General features: G+C 43.7%; 1 protein-coding gene across 2 annotated transcripts in view; it reads right to left on the reverse strand.

Moving 5' to 3' along the window:
- Positions 1–24,940, reverse strand: part of Arid5b (AT-rich interaction domain 5B) — a 174,510-nt gene that overhangs the window by 16,618 nt on the left and 132,952 nt on the right. The window contains exons 1-5 of one of the 2 annotated variants that reach the window (XM_051153185.1): positions 23,466–23,915; positions 21,909–22,021; positions 15,801–16,005; positions 13,763–13,815; positions 4,717–4,814 (exon numbers count right to left, since the gene is read on the reverse strand). In XM_051153185.1, coding sequence (XP_051009142.1) covers positions 4,717–4,814; positions 13,763–13,815; positions 15,801–16,005; positions 21,909–22,021; positions 23,466–23,469 — 473 coding nt within the window. In that variant the 5' untranslated portion in view covers positions 23,470–23,915. Of the gene's footprint in view, positions 1–4,716; positions 4,815–13,762; positions 13,816–15,800; positions 16,006–21,908; positions 22,022–23,465; positions 23,916–24,940 lie in introns of those variants that run through there. The other variant, XM_051153186.1, reaches the window with a different exon arrangement.

Consider the following 24,940-nt stretch of genomic DNA (forward strand, 5'->3'; position numbering starts at 1 on the left):
TTCAAAAACCTTTGAAAAAAGAAAGAAAATTTGCATATGAAAACAAAGCCTTTAAAATGAATTACTATTCCAGAAAAACCAAGCTATGAAAAGTCCACAGAGGTAGCCATTTTTGTTTTTGTTTCTTAGCTGATTAAAGAAAGAAAAAGAAAAAAAAAGAAAAGAAAGAAAGAAAGAAAGAAGAAAAGAAAGAAATTAATTCAGGGCATCTTCAGGGTTGGACAAGAAAGAAAATGTGGTACTTAGCAGAGCTCTTTGCCCAGGAGAACACAGACATTTCCTTGGCGTCATCATCAACAGTAACTTAATCTATAAATCTCAGCAAGAAATGTTGAGAACAGCCACATCTCATAAGCTTTGCTGAGTTTGAGACATCTACATAGCAACAGCCTTGCGATGGGAAAACACGAAGGCTTTTTATATTGGTAATCATCTGTAACATGAGCAATTAAGTACAGTACTAATGGACTATGGCCAGGAGCCTGGTACTCATATTAAAAACTGACAGAGATGAATAGGTTTAGAAGCAAAACCAGGCTGACAAAGACATTTTTATGAAGTGCTTGGACCTATTTGATTTAAACCAATCAGAGACAAGTTTGGGCTCGTAGGGCCCTCAGCGACAGCAAGGCATTCACAGCCATTGTACAGTGTCTCTGCTATGGCTTAAATAAAAACACCCATTGATTCATTTCCACAGGCCGCACTTTTATTATTGCACTCATTAATAAACCCAAAGTGCCCAACTAATAATATACAAGTAACATTTAATGAGGAACTGGCGACTTTTTTTTTCTTGTAGTAAAACAAAAACATTTACTGGAATCATGAACCACACTGCATAAAAAAAAATACATCAGTAGGTAATGTGATGGAGATCACTTATTCCTCTATCATTTTCTAGGGGAGCAGCGGCAGGAGGGAAAATACAACTCTCTCTACATTAGAAGGAAAAAAAAAAAAAAAGAAAAGAAAGAAACCACTGGAAGCAACTAGGGAGATGACTCAGAGAGTATGGGGACCAGAGTTCAAAATCTAGCACCCATGTAGAACCTAGTAATAGCAAAATACTACTGACCTCAAGACTGTGGGTCAGAGACTGTCAGATCCTTGGAGCTGCCTGGGCTAGCTAGGTGAAAAGACCCTGTCTCAAAGAGTAAGGCAGGGGCCAGAGAGATGGTTCAGCAGGCGAAGCCACAATTTATCATCAACCCTGAACACCTGAGTTCAATGCCAAACATTGTCCTCTGACCTCCACCCCAACTTGTTTGTGCATGCATGACTGCACACGCGTGCACACACACACACACACACACACACACACACACACACACACACACCACACACACCACACATAACACACCACACACACACACACACACACACACACACACACACACACACACACACACAAACACACACGAAATGATAGGAAATAGCAGCAGCAGAGGAAGAAGGAGTTCAGGGGTTCTGACTCAGCTCTGGAAGGCTTTTAGAAATTCACCACAAAGTTCTGAGTTCTCTCAACTTCCCAAGCCTTCTTGAAAGTGGCGGCGCTTCCCTGAAGCAGCCAGCCATTTTCTGTGGCCATGCAATCTGTTTCTGACAAGAATGGATGAGCCTGATGGCATGGCTTTAGCAAGAGGCCGGATTGATCACCGTGTCCTCTGTCCTCTGGGGAAACCAGTGAAAGAGCAGAATTCAAAGCAGTATGTCCCAGTCTCTTTTCCATATATGGCCCTTGGGATTATTAAATGGCATTGTCCTAGTTTGCTTCCTACTGTTGTGACAAAAAACGTGACCAAAAGCAACTTCCAATCATGAGAAGAGCCAAGGCAGGAACTGAAGCAGAGGCATGCGGCTTATTAGCTTGCTCCTTTGCCTTTTTTATACAACCCAGGCCCTCCTTTCCAGGGGTGGCCAGCCCTCCACATCAGTCATTAATGAAGAAAATGCCCAACAGATCTACCCACAATCTACTGACAGCAATTCCTCAAAAGAGATCCTTTTCCCCCAGATAACTAACTTATGTTAAGGTCCCTAAAACCAGCCAGTGCAATCATGGTCGGTTTGAAAGAGAGTGGTATTCATGTATGCATAGTCTGCATTAAAAACCCATGATTTTCATGATTATTAATTACTTATTGTTCATAGCATTCTTTGTAACTGATCAGAAGGCCACAGAAGTCTAGATAGAAAAACAAAACCAAAAACAAACAACCAAACCCCAAAAAACTAAAATACAAACACACACACACACACACACACACACACACACACACACACACACACACACAAACCCCAAACAAAAAAAAAAATTCCCTATCTAGACTGAAGCCATCGCCTCCAGTGAATTCTCTGTCCTGAAAACTTAACATGGCTTCCAGTCTACCCACTGTACCCAAACTCAAAGACTGATCAAAGAAATTCCATTGCATTCAAGACTGTGTTATTGATGATACCCCCCTGAGTAACACACAGCCAGGGGCTGGAGACCCAGCTCAGCGGGGTTAAGAGCACCAGCTGCTCTTCCAGAGCATCTGGGTTCAGTTCCCAAGGCCCACGTGGTAATTTTTAACTGTCCATAACTCCAACTTCCTCCTCTGGCCTCTGTAGGCTCCTCCGCACATATATGAGGCAGAATACTCATGCACGTCACTGAAGAACAATGAAAAACACACATACACACAAAAACAGAGAGAGAGAGAGAGAGAGAGAGAGAGAGAGAGAGAGAGAGAGAGAGAGAGAGAGAGAGATTTAATCCTTCCCACCATCCCCGCTCTTACCTATGTTTGACCATGTGATGCTTTGTAAAATTCACTTAATTATGTGCTCATTTTTCGAACTAGCTGCAGCTAATGTGACTCCTTCTGCCAATTTTATTTGTCATTGGGTCCTCTTAAGAGTAATGGTCTCGGTACTGGGAACTTTTCAAGAAGAGAAAGTGTATTTTTATGTTTCTCATACCATGATTTGATTAGAGGCTCCTAAGCCAAAGATAAGTAGGTTATGGTAGCCTCCAGCACTGTGGGCAGAGCCGTCACCCGGGAAGACATTGTACCGGGGATCAGCTGCCCGGTACAGTGGGTAACAAGAGTGTGTGGGCTTTGATGTTAAGTACTGAGAGAACGAACAGTCACATTTATATAAAAAAAAACCAGTGCTGCCAAGAGCAGTAATTTGAACATCTATTATTGATGTTTAAGAATCCTTCTAGATTAACACAGGGCCAGGGCAATCTCTTGGGAATGCTGCATGGGACATTTTCATGAGGTACTAAACCCAACTCAATTTACTTCAATTATTCTCAAACGAGAATCCTAACTTTTGTTAACTGGCCACTTAGTGAAAAATGAGATACGGATCAACACACCCTCGGACTTTAAGGAAAGGTGATGACCATCTACTGTGTCAAGCAGAGTTAGGAAGGATGCTACATATGACCCACAGTGGATGTCATGGACGTAGGTTAAAGTTGGATTGGTGATGGGCTATGAGAAAAGTAACCAGTAAGTTGAATATTAGCGTTTTAACTTTCTCACTGCTCTGTTCTGCTAAATAGGTGTGTCTTGACCTCAGTGTGTGTATGGACACTATTTAAACACTTGCATGCAAGCATGTACACACACACACACACACACACACACACACACACACACACACACACAAAGCCTCCCTCCCCCTCCTTTGTATTTGAACTCTCCAGCTCTGGATTTGAAGTCACTGCACTTCACTAGTCAGATATGTTCTTTTGTCAGGCTATTTAATCAGAGCAACCAGAAAGGAAACTGAGGAAGGAATAGAGGAAGAATTCTGAGTTGACCTCAGGCTTTCGTACCAACTCTACATACATGTGCTCATTTCTTCACACAAATAGACATGTACATCCATCATTACCTACCCCCTCCCCACTTCTATAGGGCAGTACCAGCTGAAAGGAAGCTGGTACAACCAAAACATTAACTGTGGACTTGAAGCACAAACCAAGCATCACTCATAAATTTGCTGCCGTTTCTTGGCAGTGTAGGCACATGGTCCATAACGCAAAGAGGGGTAGGGGTGGGGGCGGGGTCCACACGGGAAGGGGTGAGGATAGGATGGGACAGGACACCACTCCTGACCACCGAGCCTTTCCCAGGGGCTCTGCTGTGTTTTTTTTCTTGGTTAAATCATCAGTATTTTTCTGAGATAGAAGGAGATTATTAGAAAACCAAGCCATGCAGGATTTGGCAAGATTTCCTTGATTGAAAGAAAGCATATCTATAAGTGAAAAAATTATAACGAGGTATAGAAAAAAAAAACCCACATGGAGACATTATCTGAGGCAGCACTGTTGTGAAATGCCTGGCTTCCAGTACTTAGTCACACATTAATCTCATGATAACATTTCCCTTCTTTGTTTTCCAGAAGCCAAAAGATCTCACGGTGAATGAAAGCCTCCTGAGAATTGTCCCTAACAATCCACACTTGCTGGGGGAAGGGCACTGCCAGACAGGTGGCCACAAGACAAGACCCAAGTAAAGGCACATCTAATTTTAGTCTGAGTAACCAGAGAACAGGCTATGTGAAGGAGAATCCCGGGGAGGCGGGCAGGGGTGTTTTCTGACTTCCCAAAGGTCCTTTAGATTCCCTCTATCTTGTATTTAATCCAGAGTCATCTTCTAGTTAACATGGTTTTTAATTAAGCGAGGATTTTTGCAGGAGATAGCCTCTTACCTTTCGTAGTGCCTGCGAGTGCAGGTGGCCGCGCTGGTGCTCCCAGGGTTACCACCTAACTCGTCATAAATATGTTTCCACTGACGGCGGGCTGTTATCTGAAAAGATGGCAACGAGAGATTCAATCTAGCGCCGTGAGAGAGCCTCAGCACCAGGCTCACATATATGCAACATTTACAAGAGAACAGACTGCTCTGGACACCCAGAAACGGAGGCTCCAGTGAGTTTGGGGGGGGGTCAGATAATGACTTTAATACAAGATTGCCTGCTTAACCAAAAAAAAAAAAAAAAAAAAAAAAAAAGCCTTCTGACTTTTGGTACTGTTTTGTCACCCTTGGCTAACTTCATCTAAGACACCATGTCCCCACTTATCCGTACAGCTGTTTGCCCCCCAAAGTCCCAAACACATACCCCATTTCTTTTATGCTATGTGATGTAATACAAAATAAAAGTCACATTTCAACTGAACTGTATGCTTGTTCACCAGCTTAAATGGATCACAGTTGACACTGCCTGCCTGAAGCTGGTGGAGGTGGGTGGCCAGTCACACTTCTTAAAGAAAATATCCCCCCACCCCCCCCCCACCTCAAACATGCTTATGCATCTTCTGGTCCTTTGAACCATACAGTGTGTTTCCTGCTTTACAACAGAACAAAACAAGACACATAATAAACCCGACCATATAGATGAACTGAAAGTGATCAAATTGGTACAAGAATTTACAGTCACCTCAGCTTTCTCTTATCACTACAACAGAGCCTGAATCTGGAGGCGTGTCTATCAGATCTGTTTGTTTTCATTCACATAAGTGCAGGAAAATAAGATATCAACCAAATCCCATGGGAATGAACATATTCCAAAGGTGAGATGCTGGCTGTGTACATTGTTGAGTTGGGTTGGGTGAAAACAAAGCAGCAAGCAGTAATCTGCCCCACTCAGCATGGTCTCCTTTTACTTTTTTTTTTTTTTTTCCTCTAAATTTTACTTTTGTACATAGATTACAGTTTTGCAAAATAACAGATGCTACGATCTGGCCGTTGACTATTTGGGGTGGGGGTGGGGCGGGGCAGGGAGATCACACAGCCCATCAACCACACCTGAGCACAGTCTGGTATTCCTTGGAAAGTAGGGGACAGGACGAGTTCTGACACCCGTGAGGACCATTGCTAAACAGCTTAAGGAGGACGCTGGTACTGGATGTAGAGGACAGGGTGGTGGGAAGGTGCCAGTGGGGTTTAATGCAAATAAAGTGGATGCCTTCACTTAAAAAATACCACAGCCCTCACTGTCAGTGGAGTTCACAGGGAACGCATGCATCAGTGGAGGGAAACGTCAGCCTACAACATAGGCTATGTTACCAACTCTGATCTAAGGAGGAGGGGATGGCGGCAAATGGCAACCTTGCCATTTTTAGTGAAAGAAATCCTCTTTTTCCTTAAGCTCCTCTATCGACGCAGGGAAGGCCTCCAGACAAGGTGGAGTCTCACAACTGTTCAATTTCTCATGAAGTTGTCTTAGTTGATTTCAATATACAGGGTGGTCTGTTACACATAGCAGCAGGAACAATCTATGTGGATATATGTGAAATCTTTATGTGTGTAGCAGGCACCAAACAGTAATTATCATAATACATATGTACATATGTATAATTGTAACCTCCATTTAGTTTTTAAATGACACAAACTTGGACTGATCTATTATTAGGGAAAAAAAAAAGAGGGGGGGGCACAATTTCTTTTCTCAAAAGTACCTGATAGTAGCCTAAGTGTCTCCTGTAGTCTCTTCAGAAGCAGTTCCCCCTCTGTTCATCACCGCAAACTGCATTTTACATTTTATAATACACAGTTTGACCTTCTGCTCAGTTTTCCCATAGCTCATGAGACAGACAGGTGCCGGGATCTCAACCACAGGTCAGGTGAAGGGACTGAGATTCAGGAAGGGCGCATCTCTTGTCTAAGGACACACAGTGCAGTGGTAGGAAACCCGGATCCGTACATAGAGTTGCCTTCTGGTACCAAGTGTCAATGTTTTTGTACCGTCATCAAAGCTACACCATGGCAGAATGATCTGGAAATACAGCCCATGCCAGGGATGAAGGCTTTTCCAGAGGTCTGAGCCTTTTGGGTTTGGGTCGGCAAGATTGAGAATGAAGTGTGGAGTGCTCTCCAATTCTTTACTCTCTCATATTATGAGGTTAAGTGGTTCTGTCTGTGCAGACCCTGCGTCTCTCTAAGAAGGACTGGGCTACGTTCACTAGGGTCGTTTTCTTTTGGATTGCATTTCCCTGTCACTCCTTCGAGGAACTTGTTTAAGATGCTGGGGACTCGGGACATTGCCCTCTACCTGCACTTCATCCTGTTTTTAGTAGGCATTGGGTAGTGAGAGTGATGGAGGCTGAAAGGGGGCGGAGGGCAGAAGGCAGAGGAAAGATGAGATGGGCAGGGTTGGGGGGCTTGGGGGTGAGGGGAGGAGCGGGGGGGGGGGGGCGGAGCAGGGGGGGGGGGGGGGAGGCACCGATGAAGCTTTCAAGTTTCCTAACTTAACGGGCACCTTGACTCCAGACAAGCACAGAGGATTAGTAAAGTGAGCAGACCACACTCAAGGGCAAGAACCGATCTGGACACATGTGACAACCTCACACTCCTTTCCCTAGCGTAGGTACAACCGAAGGAATTCAGAAACGCGTGCCGCAGCCATTAAATTCAGCACACACATGTGCAGAGCTTTCAAGCACAGGGTTTCCCAAGCGCCCTTTAGAAGTGTACCAAAGCAAGTTCTCCGTGCTGCCATTCGCCTAAGAGTTTTATTCATGAAAATGTCCCGTTGCTTCAAAGATATTTGGGGAGGGTGTACAGAGACATGGCTCGGTGAGTAAAATACTTGCTCATAAGCACAAGGACCCAGGTTCCATCTCCAGAACTTCAGTGGCAAAAGCCACTAGGGTCGGGTGTTGGTGGTGGCTCCAGCACTGGGGACTTAAAGGCCGGTGGCTCTCTGGGGCTCAGTAGCCAGTGAGTCTAACCTACTTGGTAATACGCAGGCCAATGGGAGACTATGTCTCAAAAACAAAACAACAAAGACCGCCCCCGTCCCCAACACTCAAGGACAAACAGCCTGTCATTTCGACATGCCGTGGCGGCCATTGCATTCACTCGCAGCCGCTCTGCATCCTATACAAGACCAGCTGAGGATGAAGCCGACGCCATCTGCCAGCATCCCCTCGGACAGCTCATCTGACTCAGCAAGGTACAAGACAAAATCTGCCAGCAGCAAAACAAAATAAAGCAAGCAAACAAACAAACAAAAAAAACCAAAAAAGAGACACCAAGCAGGGAGGGAGGTAGATTGGGGGTGCCTGCAGGAAGTGGGGAACTAGGGCTCCTGCAGGAAGTGGAGAACTGGGGGCACCTGCAGGAAGTGGAAGTGGCATTGTTTACATGATGAGATTGTGAAAGAGTAAATAAATGATATCTATTTGGGAAAAAAGGGGAGAACACCTGAGGAATGATACCTAAAGTGTTACAAACACACGCACGCACGCACGCACACAACTTTTAAGATAGCTGCTTTTTAGGGCGCAGACCTCGGAGTCTTTAATTTCTCTACATTTTAGGTCCCAAGGATGAAATCATGCTGGTATCTGGGGGTCTAGTGGAGCAGAGGGAATCAGTAGCTTTTGTGGACTTGAGTTTTTCCAGTGAGTTAAGAACCGGAAGTCAACACAAAGTCAGGAGACGCACATGCTTGCGCCTAGCACTGACCGGGCTGCCTGAGAAACAGAGCTTTGTCTGGTCACCTTAAGGGCAGGCTGAATTCAAGGAAGATGACTTTTTTTTTTAAATTTTATTTTTATTTTTTATTCCTGGTAGTACTCCAGGAACTGAAGCCGTTCTAAACTACATGACATCATCTTTGGCCTGGACCATTCTGAAGTAAGCCACAGGCTTTGTACATCCAGAATGCTAGGGTAAGGGGAAGAGGATGTCTTCAAATTGATGTCAGAGCTAAAGTCCAGTGTCAAAGTGTAATCCTGCGGGAAGACAAGTGACTTCTCCCAGATGAAAACATCACGGCATTGCCTCATTGATGGCAAGAGCAGGGGAAAGAGTAGTCTGCTTGTACCCACTTCTCTTTGAGAAGTTTCCCTCAACACGCACTGCGAATTCTACTTTCTCTCAGAATACTTCACTGGGCTTTCTGTCAGGTGGTCATCCACATGAAACTATCTGAATAAACTAATGTGCTCCCTTACACCTCAGACACTCCCCTAGCAGTAACTGCTGCCCCAGGCACACAGGAAGCACTCTAGCTCAGGGGCAAAGCTCTATCCTTTTCTGCCTCTTGGCCGTGATCTATGAACTAATATGACCGGAAAGGAAAGACTAGGTAGAAGTTCACTGGGTAGAGCGAGCCGTTTCCGGCAACCAATCAAAACACTCGGGCTCAGCATTTTGGGGACTCGAATCTATTAGATTACATTTGTGATGTGTAAACCTACACATGGAGAGACATTTGATGGGTTTCCAGCAAAGACAGAAGAGGCTGACACAGTTGTGCAGTCCTCAGTCAGCACCACAGACTTAAAAGGAAACTTCTGCTCATCTTTTTTTTTTTTTCTTCCCTAATTTCAATTGGAGGATCATGAAGAACCAAAATGAAATAATCCGTAATCCACAATTCAAACCAGAAGGTTTGGAATAGTTTATAACCACAAACAAAAACAAGCCATTTAATGTTCTTGTTCATAGCCAGAGGGAACTCCAGAGAGCTGCCTTTAGCCAGCCACACAGAAACGTATCCACAAATGTTACGCTTGAGTTTTGGGCTGGTCCTGAGCAATTATAATATTTAGTATTTATATATATTATCTATTTATACCATATATATGGTATGTATATATATATATATATATATATATATATATATATATATATATATATAAAATCCCCTCAAGAACCAGACATAATCTCAGGTTGTAACTGTTTTGTTTTTGTTTGTTTTTTCAAACTAGGAAACATCAGTATTCTGACAGGTATATGAGGTAATAACATGGAGGATATGGGGATGTACCTCAGTACTACAGTACTTGCCCGCATTCATAAGGCATGGGTCAAATAAACAAACAACAACAAAAGACACTAGCTTGAAGACAAATTTTCAGTCATTGATAATTTAAGTTTGATCAAGGGCGTAATTGAAGCCAAGTGCCACAGGGGACAGTACTACACCTGGTTGGTATGGACTAAAAAGATTATGGTAACAAAAACAAGGTCATTAGATCCTTTCTTCCCAAAAATCACTCCTAACATGAAGAAAATATTCTAGATATATGAGAAACTTCTAGGAAGAGAAGGCACAAGAGACAGTAATTTATAAGTCCTCTTTCCTCTTACCTATGCTATGGCAGAGGCAGAGATAACTGTGCTGGGGGCACCCAGTAAGCCGGAATATGAAAAATACCCTAAGGGGCTCACCAGCTAGAATCCAAAGAATGTGATGAGCACTAGCAGCAAGCTAGACTCTGAAGACCACCATGGTGGTCTTAGAATCCATGCCTTAGTTTCCTTGTTTGTATAGCTGAGGACATAAACTGGAAAAGAGCAAGGATTCTTTCCCATACAAAAGGTTAAGTTAAGAAAAAAAAAATTAATGTGTCAAGGTGCTACAATTTCCTTTACTCGAAATGGAAATGGCTCTAAGCTGCATTCACATTTACAGGAACTTCTCACATAATGAAAAGAAAATACTTATCAGAAACACCATGCTATTCCCGAGCCAAGGGAAGACTAATATTCTAGAATTCTCTAGACTACAAAATTAAACCCTTGCGGAATGCCCAAGTTTCACCAGTCAAACTACTCCCAGAAAAACAAAAATTTATTGTGTGCCTAGGAGGGCCAAAAACCTAGATGTAGGATGATAGAAACAAAGTTTCTACAAGGCCATAGGAAGCAGGAAGCTAGGAAGAGAGGGAGGGAGAGCAAGTTCTTTAAAAAGTCTGTTCATAAGTAGATGAAGAGGGAGGATGCCAATCACATCCTCCATATTTACCCCAGAATATGCATCTCCTACACACGATACTTGGGCATAAGGATTTGAGCTGAAGGCAAGGTTGAGAACAAATGGAAGAAGATCCCATCCCTCCTTATCCTGTTATCATTGGTAAAGATTGCCCATGGAAAAGGTACCTTTTACAGTATGAGAGAGAGAGAGACAGAGACAGAGAGAGAGACAGACAGAGAGAGACAGACAGAGAGACAGAGAGAGAGACAGAGAGAGAGAAGAGAAAAGGAGAGAAGGGCAACTGTGGAGGAATGCCTTGAGTGGATGTGGCAGTTGCCAAGCTAATAAGATGGGCAAAAGGACAGGAAGTGGAAGGCAGAGCTTCCAAGGAAGGTAGGGAAAGCCTGGAGCAAGACAGTTGGTAGTGGGGGTTGGATCCAGGAGCAAGATAGTTGAGTTGGTGGAGAGAAGCCAGGAGCGAGACAGTTGGGAGTTGATGGAGAGAAGCCGCCCAAGGAAGATCGGATGGGCAGGTGATTGGGATGTATGTAGGTTAGGGGGACACAGGATTAGAGTAGTTTATTTTAGTTTACTAGTAGATTAGCAGCAGGTTAGACTCTGCCCAGTGTGGTGCTTGCAGCTTTAAAATACACTACAGTCTCATTGTATCAGTTATTGGCTTCCTAGGCCATACAGACATAATTGCAACAAGCAACTCATCCTTAGATGGGGTGACATCCTTTATGCTCCCTCCCTTCCTTGGCTTACTAAACTGTCCCCAGACCCAGAATCCAAGACCCTTTCTCTCCTGGCCTCACTTTCGTGCCTTTGTCTGTCAAGAACCCTCTCCTCAGCCCCTTGTCCCAGTCACCAGTCACTCTAGGTTGCCTGCTCTCTCGTTTATCCTTTCCCCATGCTGAAATGTTTTCCTTAAGAGAAATAATTTGTAGCTGGATCCAGCACATCCCCTACATCTCCTGCAGACCATCTCAGAGCATCCTTAGTCCAACACACCCACGTGCAGACCAGCCCCGCACATGGGAGCCACGAAGTCTCCTTCCCTTCTTTCTACGGGGGAGAGCTCTTTGTTTCTACAGGGCAATCAATGGTCTTTTTAAAATTTTCACTCGCAATTTAATGACGGATTCTCTTGAAAGTAAGTCCTTTTAAGGCTCAGGATGGCTAGCCTAAATCTGTCCTTTCTTCCATGTTGTCTAATGTATACCGCATATGCATATGGTGACCAGTAAATACAAGGTCAGGTGACATGCTAGTTTATGGTCATTTATTCACCCGACCAAAGAATAAGTTCTATTTGTCCAAAAGTACTGATGATGTACCCCCAAAACTACCCGAACTTTCTTCTGTATGTTCTACACCAACTTGGTATCATGTAAAGACACAAGAGATACAAAAGCAGGAAGCACTAACTTTGTGATATCTGTTGTGTCCTTCCTACCAGTTCGTGGCATGAAGCTCCCGAATTTGAAAGCAACATTTCATAACATTGTGCAAATATCGTGTAAGCAAGCGCGGTCACAGTTCATAAAAGTGCAGCCTCATATTCTTCATGTTGAAAGATCAGCTTACAGGTCTAGGCTGAGGCTGACCTCTGAGCTCTAAGACTACGTTTCACACAGAGCAGAGCTATAATTAGCTTAAGATCTTGCAGAATCATGAGCTGTCACTGTGGCAGGGAGTCTATATTCTAAGTCATCAACCGATTTAGCCAAGTTAAAAAAAAATATTTATTTTTGCACAGGGTACTTTTATAAAACAAATCTTTCAAGTAAACTTTCATCTATAAAATGAATATTTTACATGTGTTTGTGTGTTAGGCTTTTTTATAAACACATATGTTCCTGTACATTAAGCAGTTTATAAATTGACATTCTTACATCAAACACTTTTTTAGTCTGGACCCCTAGCAAATATCTCTATGGTAAATACCAGATTATCTGACTCAAACAGCACTTCCTATGTTTTCCTGTGCCCAGATTCTGACATCAAACTGTTCTATTAGTTTGTGGAACAATATGCGTTATATGGCAAGAACCACTGGTTTAGGGCTTGGGGTAAAAATGAATATCGTTTTCTTGACTTTGTGTCTGTTGCTGTCATTTTATACAGTGCAGCAGTCTCTTGGATTACTTCTTGAGGGAAGAAAAGAAATGATTTCCCACTCAAATTGCCAGAGGAACTATACAACTTAATCTGATCATGGTGTGGGACAGAAAACATACTCAGTGACGTCATCTCCCTATGTCAATTAACTTTATTACAGATGTCGTCTCTCTGAGCTACGTTAATGCAGATCCACCCCCACCCCTCCCACCCCCCGTATTTCAAGATCTTAATCTCAGTTTGTCTCTCTAATAGTTTATTGGCTCAGAAATACACGCTGTAAAAATCCATGGCCATCAAATTTTCCCGTGGGCTAAAAATAACCCACTCCTGTCAGTTAGAATTAGCTGATAAAGAATGTCAGAGCCTGTTCTGAATAAATCTGATAACTTCCTGTTTATGTAGCAGTGACCCTTGTCTAATAAAGCATCTTTGCCCCAAAATGAGAGGCGGCTCTGCTGTATTCTATTCCTTAATGGCCAATCCTGATTACTTCTGAAAGCCTTTAATACATTTCCCATATTAGACATGAACAGATGTCAGGTAGGTTGCCAAGGGAGATTTCTTTTATGCAATCTTGGCTTGTTGTACAATAATAGCCCTTTCTCAACATGGGAAAAAAAAATTACAGACGCAACTAATTTCCCTGACAGGGGAGAGTTACATATGTTTTCCACTTGTAGTTTTTACGACGAGTTTACAGTTTTGCCAAACCTGGAACTAATTGGGACCGTTTCCAAAAGTGGCCCAATAAACCCCCCAAAGTGTAAGAGGCAGTGGGAAAGGCAGCCAGTGATGGCTTGCTTTTCAGTTTCTTCCATTTTGGCCAAAGACAGGGTGGTGGAGAGAGGTGGGGCTGGGGTGGTGGTGGTGGGGTCAGATTGTGAAATTATTTCATTTAAGTTGCTTAAACACTTACTGTTTCATATCCTCCCAGTTTTTGAGCAGCTTGAAACATAGTCCAAAGGTTAACTGTTAGAGGGACAATAAGTATTTAGATAAGCATTGCATTAACACATTTCCAAGAAATGTCAATTCAAACATTTTGTTTTGTTTTTCAATGAGAAAGAGAAAGAAAAAAAAAAAAAATCAACTGTACCCCCAGAGAGCTAAATTTCTAGGAATCAATTTAACTAGGGGGGGGACACATTTGACATTACAGGATCAACTGTGCTTAACACTTAAAAATATTTCTTGAGAGATGGTCACAAGACTCCAGAGACTGTTGGACTTTAAGGACAAATAGCACCATAGGTTTGTTTGTATTATCTTCTGCAAAGGAAGAGACCAGGCTGGAAGGACCTTGGGGAGTGTGTGGGAATTCAGCACAGGGTGGGTCTTGCTCAGTGCTCAGAGAGAAGCCCTTGGTGGAATGGTAATGCTTCCTTCTGATAAGATTTCTCTGCGATCCATAAACAGTCACTTTAATAAGCGATCACACTTCTTAGACTGTTGGATAGCGAGGCTGTATTAAAGGATCATGTTGTGTTTTTGCCAACATGTGGCTGGCATGTGGGTAGAGAAAAAGCAGATCACATGCCAGGCATGAGTCATACAGTAAGAAGAGGATAGTCATTCACAGAGAAATGGGGTCATGAGCCCATTAGCTCCCTAACTGTGCCTGTGCGATATCCTGCATGATGTTAAGAAAAAAAAAATGCATTTAAAACAAACAAACAAACAAACAAACAAACAGATAACAAATCCTGTGAACAGAGTTTGTGTGTTTATGCTGTCAAACAGCATGGTACAATCAGGGTTGAGATTTTTTTTTTTTTTCTGTTGTTCATTTTGTACCAGATAGCTTGGACTGTGAGAATATTGGACTTCAAGCAATCCTTTGGCATGGGAAATGAGCAGAATGGGAATTAAGCAGTAAAAAGGCTCTTTGGCACAACATGTTTGCGAAGCCATACTGAACCTTGCACTGTTTCAAAGCTATCAAAAGCCCCGCCTCGGCCTTGGTCTCATCTGAATTGTTGATAATGGGACAGCGCTCTTCACAGAACATTGATTTTACTTCTATTTCAAGCAGCCAGTTTTCAGACAAACACTGTAATCATCTGTCGTTATATAAGTTTATAATGGCTGCGAGTGCTCCCTTGCAATCAGTGCCAATTGCTATTAGCTATGTAAATTGTTATATAAAACATACAGGTTTGACTTTCGTCATCAGAATGACACATGGTTTTAATCTAGAAAGATGCATTTGGAGAAAATACTATTTTTCAAGCCAGAGGGGCTCATGGCTTTGTGCACCAGGAAATCCAGACAGAGCAAGGTATATGTTTGGCTGTGAACTCAAGGGCAGGATCTGGATTTTTCTGTTCTTTTTCAATGGAATTCTGCTCAAGCTCTGAGTTTCCTTAGTTCTACCCAAAGACCCTTAGATGCATAGGCAGCTTGAAGTTGCTCCAAACTGGGACTTCTCTTCAAGATTATCTCATGCTTTCTGTGAATTCAGACTTAAAAAAAAGCAAAAACCTAGTTTAGGAGTAAGGGAATGTTTTTTGTTTTGTTTTGTTTTTTTTCTTTGTGGCTGTTTGTCTACTTTTAAACATCTTCCTTTTAGAAGCTGTCTCTGACCAGGCAACATCTGGGCCTGATAAGGCTACATCATCATCATTATCTCATAAGAAAGGAGTTGCAGACACTCCAGATTGACAAAACAGAAAGCGAGAGGCTTTCGACATGTCTATTTCCAGTCATCATCCTTGGACTCCCCGCCTATAAATACCTCTGCGATTGTCCCAGAAGGCAACAATGCAGCGGCAAGAGGCAGGGAGAAAATTCTTGGCTTGGACAATTTGTGGATCTACTATAAACAGAAAACACCCTGCCTAGATTAGGGTTTCAACATAATCACCAGTCGAAAAGAAAGAAAAAAAATTCCACTCCCTCCCCTTTGCTAATTCAAAGAATCTGATATTTCAGAACAAAAAAACAAGTATACTTACTCTGTTTGAAACCCAAGTAGGGAATTCGCTCTATGGGCGTTTTTCTTTCTTTCATGTATTTATAAAGCGCCACTAAGAAGGCTTGTTCATCGGCCCTGCACTCTTCACCAATGGACAGCTTTGGCTTGTCTTCATTTGAGGCTTTCTTACAGTTATTGTGGTTATTCTTTGACTTGGTCAAGGCTGACCTGGCCTCCCCTTTCACCTGGAAAAATAATAACAACAGTATTTTAAGTCAAGCTCAGCCTTCAAAGACTTGTGAAGACTTATCTAAGTGACACTTTCTCCTGAAGCAAGGTAGGGGCACCAGAAGAAAGCCTTGAGTAGGAACTGTCCTCTACAATGGGGACCACCTGGTAAACACAGATGGGCTTTTGTGCCCTACGAGCCTTGATGGCAAGCACCCAAGTCTAGCATGAGTGGGATCTGAAAATGCACGGTGGTGTTGAATGTCAATAAAACTTTATTGACAAACAGGTGTTCAGAGGGCCACAGTAGGCCTGGTGGTGCCAGTGTCCTTTGTATAATTAACGGTAGATTCATGTCAAACCAGAAAACAGTGCTGATGTCTGGTAGGATGATGGCTTTCCCTTTTGATACATTTTTATCTTCCCAAAGGCTGCCACCATTAATGTTGATGATGAAACCTTGCTTTCATAATAATAGCCCAGTACTGTACATATCACATTCGGAAAAGAGACACATTTGTTTCTTTGTGTAAATTTATCCTCCTCTTCTTTCTAGATACCTGGAAGAGCTTTCCATGTTGGGATATACCAGCAAGGTCATTGTCACGTGTCACCTGAGGGTGATGCCCACATGTAACCCAGAGCAGTATACCTAAAAGCAGACTCTTTAATAAAGACTTGGTGCTTTTTCCATTAGCTGCAAATGTAACAGGAAATGCTCTCTTGCCAGAAAAGAAAGAGTAGAGGGCAGCTAAAACCCAAATAGACAAATGGAAAGCGCCCCTCCCACCCCTTCAACAAGCTAAGACATAAATGGAGGCTGATGCACCCCGGTTCTTCCTTCTACACCATGGGCAAGCTTTGGAGCTTGGCTAACCTCATGTTCCCTGCTCGGGGCCATGTTGTACAGCGGCCTTTGATGGTTGTTAAATATAACGCTAAGTTGCTGAGTTATTTTAATTGTAAAAGGGGGAAGTACAAAGGGTCAGACTCAGAGTTCAAATACACCCCTGGGGAATGTGTACATTCCAATATTCTTTACATCTCCTGGCTGACATCGGGCAGGAAGAGGGCAAATGCTGGGGAACGCTGTGAATAAAATTACGTCCCACGGATCCTGCGCTCCTCTCTGTTTCAGAGGTCTTATTCTCCGCAGATTCTTTTGAGTCCTAAGCACTTGAAAAGGTTTCTGTTTATTTATTGAAGAGGGAACACATCCTCTCTAAAAGGGCTTCCTTATTGCTCATTCTCTCAAGTGAGCACACAGCTTTCATTTCTTCAGACTGATCTCACACTAATAAAAACTTCCCAGGCAACTCAGTGGGGCCAACTAGAGATCATCTTGATTTTTAAGGGGCTGTGGGAATGGGGTGAAAATGTGTTCTGCCATGTAGAATTTTTACTGACAATATTCTCAAACTTTTGCACTTTGTGACATTTTAGAAAGACAGACATCCTGTGACTCTTTATGGTCGATGAGCCTAAACTTACGCGTTTCATAATTTATTGGCCTCTGAAATCATTAAACTGTCCTAGTTTTTGTCTTTATCACCTGATTTGTTTACATCAGTACCCAAGTGCTCTTAGAGATCTCCCTGGCATACCTCATTCTCTCACTGGGATCCGATCTTACAGATTAGGTTATATTGGCAGCCTTGCCAACAAGCCCCAAGGACCTGCTTATCTCTCCCCACCTCCCCTGCACTGGTCTTAGAAGTATGTGCAACCACACCAGCTTTTAAACAAACAAACAAACAAACAAGTGTTCTCTGGATTGAACTGAGGTCTTCATGTTTGCAAGGCAAGCATCTTAAGTCCCTGAGCTGTCTCCTTAAAGCTTATGCTCACAACTCTCATGAAGTAGGTTACTATCATCATAAAAATCTAGAAACTGAGGCACAGGCAGAATGCACAACATGTTTAAGTACATAATATAAACTTAATAAAAAAAAAAGTTAAGCCAATAGTCACAACAGACTTTCAGTTAAAAAGCACATCTTATTTCCAGGCATTATAACATCGACTGCTGAGAAATATGATTTGTCAAGTCACATTAAAAAAAACAAAATTCGGTGGCTTTCAAGTCATAAGAGCTTCTTTTCTTCCATTGTGTACCCAGCCAATCAAGAGAAAGACTCCTACACCCATTGGGGGCCTACAGTGAGCTACACAATCTTATATGATGCTTCACATAGGCTATGTTAGTGTCCACAGGAACTGCAAAAAGGCAGTTGGTAGACCTATTTTATAGGAGGAAAAACAGAGCCTCACCGAGGCTAGAGGTCTGGGTGCATGACTACTGAGGTACAAATGCCTAAGTCTGGAACAGGGTCTACCTGCCTCCAAACCTCAGTCATGCACAGGGGAGTAGAACTAAGAGCTGGGTATAAAACAGTTTGAGCCTTAAGTTTGCAGTGGTAACAGACCGATTATACCTCTGTTGTTTGGACAGAAGCACCGCGGTGAGGGGGCTATGATGTGTGCAGATAGACGCTGAACTGTCTGCTTATATGTGCGAGAATAGAAATACCAGAAATGGAAGGAAAGCACATGGTGGAAAGCCAGGGCTGAAGTTGCTCATCCTCTCTGTTCATGACAAAGGCCCCAAGTAAGACCATGCTGCCACCTGCTGCACCATCCTGCATTCCAGGGGTTCCTCTAAGAGGATGAAGGATGCTCACCAAGAAAGTAACCACTGAGTGGTGGCTTGTATTGCAGACTAGCTCCATGCAGTTTCTCAATGAGTGCAAGTGAGCTTCCTGTTTCCAGGTATGACCCAGTCAAGTCACTATCTATATGTTTTTTCCCCACATTTACTCAAAAGCTTCTCAGCATTTCAGCCTACTGAATTATTGTATTCTCCACATTAAAACGGAAATAGCAGCTAGTCCTCCTGTAGACCTTGAGAAAGTGTGGCCTTTTAAGGGTGGCAGTTAGGGTCCTGACATGAATGCTACTAAGAGCTCTGGGGTTTTTCAGGATGATTGACAGCATGCTAATTAGAGAAGCAACATTTAATGTTCTCAGTGAAGCTATGTACCTAGTCGATACTAAACCACATTCTTCTACAGAACTGGGCTATCACTACTCTATCAACAGAGCTAGGCAGCTGTGCTGAACCAGCAACAAACAGACTACACCTCTAATCCTGCCATGGTCAAAAACTTGAGAGAAGACCCTCAGCTTCTTGTTAAAGCAAGAGTGATCATTTCTGGGGACAGGTTCAAGGACTGAATGAGATGAATGGCAGTGAAACTAATGCAAGCATCACACCTACAACACAAAAGGTCAAGGATGTGATATCATGAAAGGACATGCAGCGTAGCATATGCCTTTCCACATTCCATTAAGCAAGGAAACCACCTGTTACATGTCTAGGCATTAGAAAATGCTTAACACACACACATACACAAGTACACACACATGCACAAAATCATATACTTTCTATCACTAGAGCTCTAAGCCAAGAAGACCCCTCTAGTAAGGTCGATCAAGCGTCAGTCATGGACCTGCTGCTGTAAATGGCCCTGTCAAGTGGTAGGATCGGAGCTGATCTTATTCCCAATGCCCTCCCAGGGTGCTTTTCCTCCTCCCGAGACGTGCTGTCTTCAGAATGCCACAGAATCCTCTCTCCAGGAAAAACAGTGTATTACAAAGATGTTGTCCTGTTAACTTCAAGAGAGTGAAAACTTTTGAAGGTGACATCACGACCACAGAAAAGCCAGTGCATCCATTCTAGAAACTTTACTGTGTGCAGCTTTAGGAGGCTTGCGTTTATCCATAGTTAGAAATGCCTTGTCTGAAGCACTTTTGAAAACACACACCATTCTGGGAGCCAAGCGGCTCACCGTCACATAAAAGTGGTCCAGGTTCTGTAAATAAGCAGATGGCTATAGACTTAGCTTCTTCATTACAACATTTCGTAGTGAAAAGGCTGCTTTCAGACCCAAACGCCTTTTCAAATGGCTCTCGTGGCCCCAAGTATGGCTTGTTCCTCCTGCAGAATTCTCCAGACAGGTGCCCACAGATACACTCACCACACTTTAACACCAATCCTTCCCAATTAGTGGGTTTCTCCAGACCAGTTAGAAGTATCCAAGGTAAGAGTGTAATCCAAGGCTCCGAAAGGAGCTAAGACGCTCGACCCATTCCCAGGTGCTGGCCACAGCACACGGACATTGGAAGGATGGTACATCCCAGGCTGACCATTGTCAGAGGCAGCAGTAGTGGAAGGCGGGGTGAAGGAGAACCCAGGCTTGGCTGTCATCCCTCACACAGAGAATAAGCCAATGAACATTTAACACAGTCCATGTGTTCAGTAGCCATCTGTTTCTCCTGTTCTTCTCCGAGTTCTAGTCTGAGTTTTGTAATCCCCACACATTAGTAGTAACTCCAAATAACAAGGATTGGTGCTTTGTCCTGGTGGGCACAGATTTAGAACATTCTGGAAGAAGCACAGCATGAGCCCTGCGTTCTCTGTCGAACGTCACCATCCATCGCAAAACCTTGCTCCAGCTCCATTACCTTGCAGGACTCCCAGGCTGCGCTTCAGGGGATGAAGTGATCCTGCTGCTGCCATTCAAGGCCACAGGAAGCAAGGCCCTGGGTTCCAGGCCTAAGTTACTCAACTCGCCAGAAAATGACCTTCAGGGTATCCATGCGTGCTCACGTGCACAAGTTAAATGACTAGGGGGAAAGCAGCTTCACAGAATGCTGGGCTTGAATTTAGCCAGAAAATTAAAAAAAAAAAAAAAAAAAGAAACACATACTTCCGTAGATTGGCTTTAAAATGAAATCAAACAAACAAACAACAAAAACCTTTCAAATCTAGGGAGCATGGCAAATTCATAACCAAAGAGCCTTCAGAACTTTGTGTTAAGAGTCGTATTTGAAGATAAGGTTTATGGAATGAAAAGGTCCGCGGGTTCACTTCATACACTGGGAGGGGGACAGAGGACACAGTGGAACCAACAGCAGGCGGGCCACGTGAAGCTCAGCCCGTTCTTTTTCTGTGTCGGAATCTTCACCGACAATCAATATGCCCCGACACAGTGCACTCCAGTGCTCAGATCTGGAAATGCGTTTGCTAATTCCACTCTTGATCTTTGATTCTGACCTAGATGGATTAGAACTATCTTTGGCCCAGAAACAACACCAAACACAAACACCCGAGAGCCAGAATGTGGAAATGTGACCCAGGATCACAGAAGTCAAAAAGATAAGTCTAAAAATATGAAGTGACAGTTCACTAAATACTTCAGGCACACACTTCAAAGGGTCCAAAGAATGCTCATTCAAAACGGGCCAAGAGGCCTCTAAAGTAAACGCTTTCTTTCTGCATCCAGAGAGATCTTTAAAATCCATAGGCACTTCTGTGAGCATGCATATAAATAGTTTTCCACGTGTCTCTAGTTCGCTCAAATATGAATTAGAGATGACTTGGGGGGGGGTGCATGACCAAAAAGATTAATTCTAGCCACTTCTAATTTCATCTCCAGTTAATCTCTGAGGCATATTTAGATGTGTACACTCAGAGACAGGATGGTTCAGCTGGTCTATTTTTGATATGAACAGAGTAAACTATGTCATTGTGTCATCTAGGATGAAATCTCAGCCTGAGTGACGCGGGCGCTTAATCATGTCCTTTATCCAACACGCCAAACCGGGAGGGGAGGTGGGAAGTCTTTCTGTTGACTAATCAAAATGCTTGCTTGCCTCCTACCAGATTCTCCCCACCCCCAGCCACTAGAGAAATGTCCAGTCCAGACATGGCCTAAGCTTGAAAAGCTTCAGAAAGCCAATGGCGGGTTATGAATTAAACACCGTCACCAAAACACCAGATCTCAGAGAGGTCAAAGGGGGAAAAAAAAATCAAAAGAAACATCAATCAGGAGGCGTCTTAGTGGACGACAGGTCATACCTTATTGATAGCTTTACCATCACAGTTATTGTTGGAGTCCTTGGAACCACTGAAGGACTCTCTTCTCTGGGGACCTGTTTTCTTTTTCCGAGGTCTGCCTTTAAGATTTGGCGCTGAAAACAAATGGAGAATCATTGTCATAAGTCTTTCAGTAAAAGATCCAGAAGCTTACTACAGTGCTCTCTGCTCTGATGGCCTGTCAGCCACCAACTCTCTCTGAAGGAACCTTGGTAGATGTGAGATTTTCTGTATGTTTCCCTCAAAGGAAATGATGATCTTGCCCAAGTCTAATGAATATAAATAAAATGAGAGTGACAAGGAAGAAACACACGCCCCTTCCTGTGTGTACTACCCCACTACCTCTGTGCACTGCCTAACCCCCACCCCCAACCCCCCCCCCCCCGGAAACACTGTCAAAATAGAAGTACCCCTGGCCAGACTTGGAGATCACTCTCCTGTTTGTTTGGTATCTTGGTTTTAAAAGCCCAAATGGGCAGGCCAGCCTGTGATGTCATCATAGTAAAGTGACGTCTGAAAACATCACTCCAAGAGTTTAGAGACAGCAGTGTTTTCTCAAATCACCACACCGATAAAAGAGAGGTGGGGAGGGGGAGGTAGGGGGTGGTGGATAGGCTCACAGTAACAAGCTGCTATTACGCGCATTTTCTAATAATATTGTGGCCAGCGGGGCTCATATCTCAGCGGATCTGGCAAAGACATTGAGTCAGCGTGTTCTCTTTTCCTCCCTCAATGTATTTTTATGCAGATTGGGAGAGTTATTTAAGATAAATTCCAAAGCTAACCTGGGGTTAGCCTGACTTCTGTGGAGGCTGGTGTGTGTGTGTGTGTGTGTGTGTGTGTGTGTGTGTTATTAAAGCCATAGTTACAAACAACACAGGTGATGAGGAACTTGGGCTGTTTAAGGGATGTTCTGACTGCCCCACTCCCAGCTCTCACATTCAACTTTATCAGTAACTTAAGTCCTAAAAAAAGAAAATCTAAAACCAACCAACTCATTGAGCTGCCCGTTAACCAACTCCAGACAAAAGCATTTCCCCCAAATTATCTCTCCGGAGCTCTTAGAGCACCCATATTTTTATTACTTTTGGCGACAGTTATGAAGGAAAAAATAATCGTATCTGAACAGCTGGAAGCCTCTTTACTGTTATTCATCTCAACACACACACACACACACACACACACACACACACACACACACACAGAGTTAGCTAGTGCCTTTACGCAAGTTCAGGTTGGACTCAATTTACATAAACATGACTTCCTACGAGTTTGTTTTTCTGCTGCTGCGATTACGGTTAGGAGCTTTACTGTCAGTGAGACTCAGTTAAGGCAACTCTCTCTTTACAATCAACGTGGGGAGTGTGAGTTAAGAAGCAGTTTCCGGAGGCTCAGGCTTCCCCTTCCCAAACTACTGTCCTCATCTCATTTTCGGTTCCTCAAAACCGCTGGCCATAAAGTCCATCCCAGAAAACCTGCCTGGAATTATCAGACATAAACTCACAAGCAGAAGCAAGCAAAGAGAAAAATAGACATTACCCATTCCAGTCGTCACACATCTGCCTGATTGACGCCTGCGCTCAGGAAAGCTCCGGCAGGGGACTGTTCCCTAGCCTCATCCCTGGAAGTCCGGACTTGGTGTGGATATCAGCTTCCTTAGCTGCGAGGAGGCTCAGCGCTGCTCACAGCTCCCCTCCCCCGGCAGGCAGCTCCATTACTCATGTAAACACACAGCAGTGACTAGCACGGGTGTGTGGGATGGGCTCTGAGCTCCGAGCACTTAGGGGGAGCTGCCAGACTGGCAGGGAAGGCTGGGCTCTCTCCTCCTCCCTGGCTGGGCTTGCTGACTGCGCCCAGCTTGTTTGGTGGCTCCTGACCTCTGGCTCCGTGGTGGGAGCTCTGAGCCCAGTTCCGAGAACTTGCTACGGTCCACAGCCTGGAGCCAGGGTGTGGACTGTTTTGTTTAGAGGAGTTTGTGTAGCTCGGAAGCTTTTCCGCAATGACCAAAGTGCCTAGGAGGCTTTAATGACTGCTAGAGTAGGGATGTGCTTTCAAGTCCCCTTATCAAAATAATAGTCCAGCAGTGAGCAGGCAGAAGCAAACGGGTTTGAGAGAGGGGCGCTGAGAGATCCCAGCAGCAGTAAGCAGAAACAGAACAATATGGCCTCTGTTCCGAGACTTGTCACTGTCATCTTTCCCCTCCTCACAGTTTTGAAAAGCACTTAAGACCTAAAAGGCATTTATTTCCGGAAAAGCCTTCATAGCCCTAAGGCCCTGTCCAAAGACCAAGCTCACAATGAACACGGCGTTTTAAATAACAAGGCAAAGGTTCCAAGAAGCTATAAGACCCATCCCTAAACTGGGCCAATCTCCTTCATCTTTGGGGCTGTTTTCAGAACCTAGAGACCCAGCAGATTCTGAGAAGTACAGATTTGGAACAGAGGATGCTAGCATACTGATCACACCACTCTAAGCATGGTTTTATGAAGTGGGGTCTTTGGTTCTGAATCGGCCAAGCCCTGGAATGTTCTAGGCACCGAGTAGCTCAACCCAGCTAGCTGGGCAGGCAAATGCAAACCTTTCTTTACTTCCAACTAGGACCTCTCTCCCGCATCCCAGCATATTCATTGTATTCTTTGTATAGAAGTACTTGAGCTATATGGTTTTTGGGGGCGGTATTAATATACCCGATTAGACTATTTCTTAAGGGTGGGGTCATTGGATTCACCTCTCATCTGCATAACACTGGGGAGGTAGCATTGTGTCACCTGAATTTGGTGAATGAACAAATGACTAATGGAAATGCAAATGCCCACGTACTCTTCACATCCTCGTAAGTGGAGCCTGCCAACTGTATCACGTGGTACATGTGTCACCCTGGCACCCTTTACACTTTACACCGGATGCTCTGGCAACCTAAGCTAGTAGCTTGAGGTGACACTGAGACAATGAGAGGCCCAAGGATTTGGGCTCCTGCCTACTGTTAAACTTTTGCCTTAACCATAGCCTTGCGC

This window comes from Acomys russatus, chromosome 11, assembly GCF_903995435.1.
Source record: "Acomys russatus chromosome 11, mAcoRus1.1, whole genome shotgun sequence".
NCBI lineage: Eukaryota > Metazoa > Chordata > Mammalia > Rodentia > Muridae > Acomys > Acomys russatus.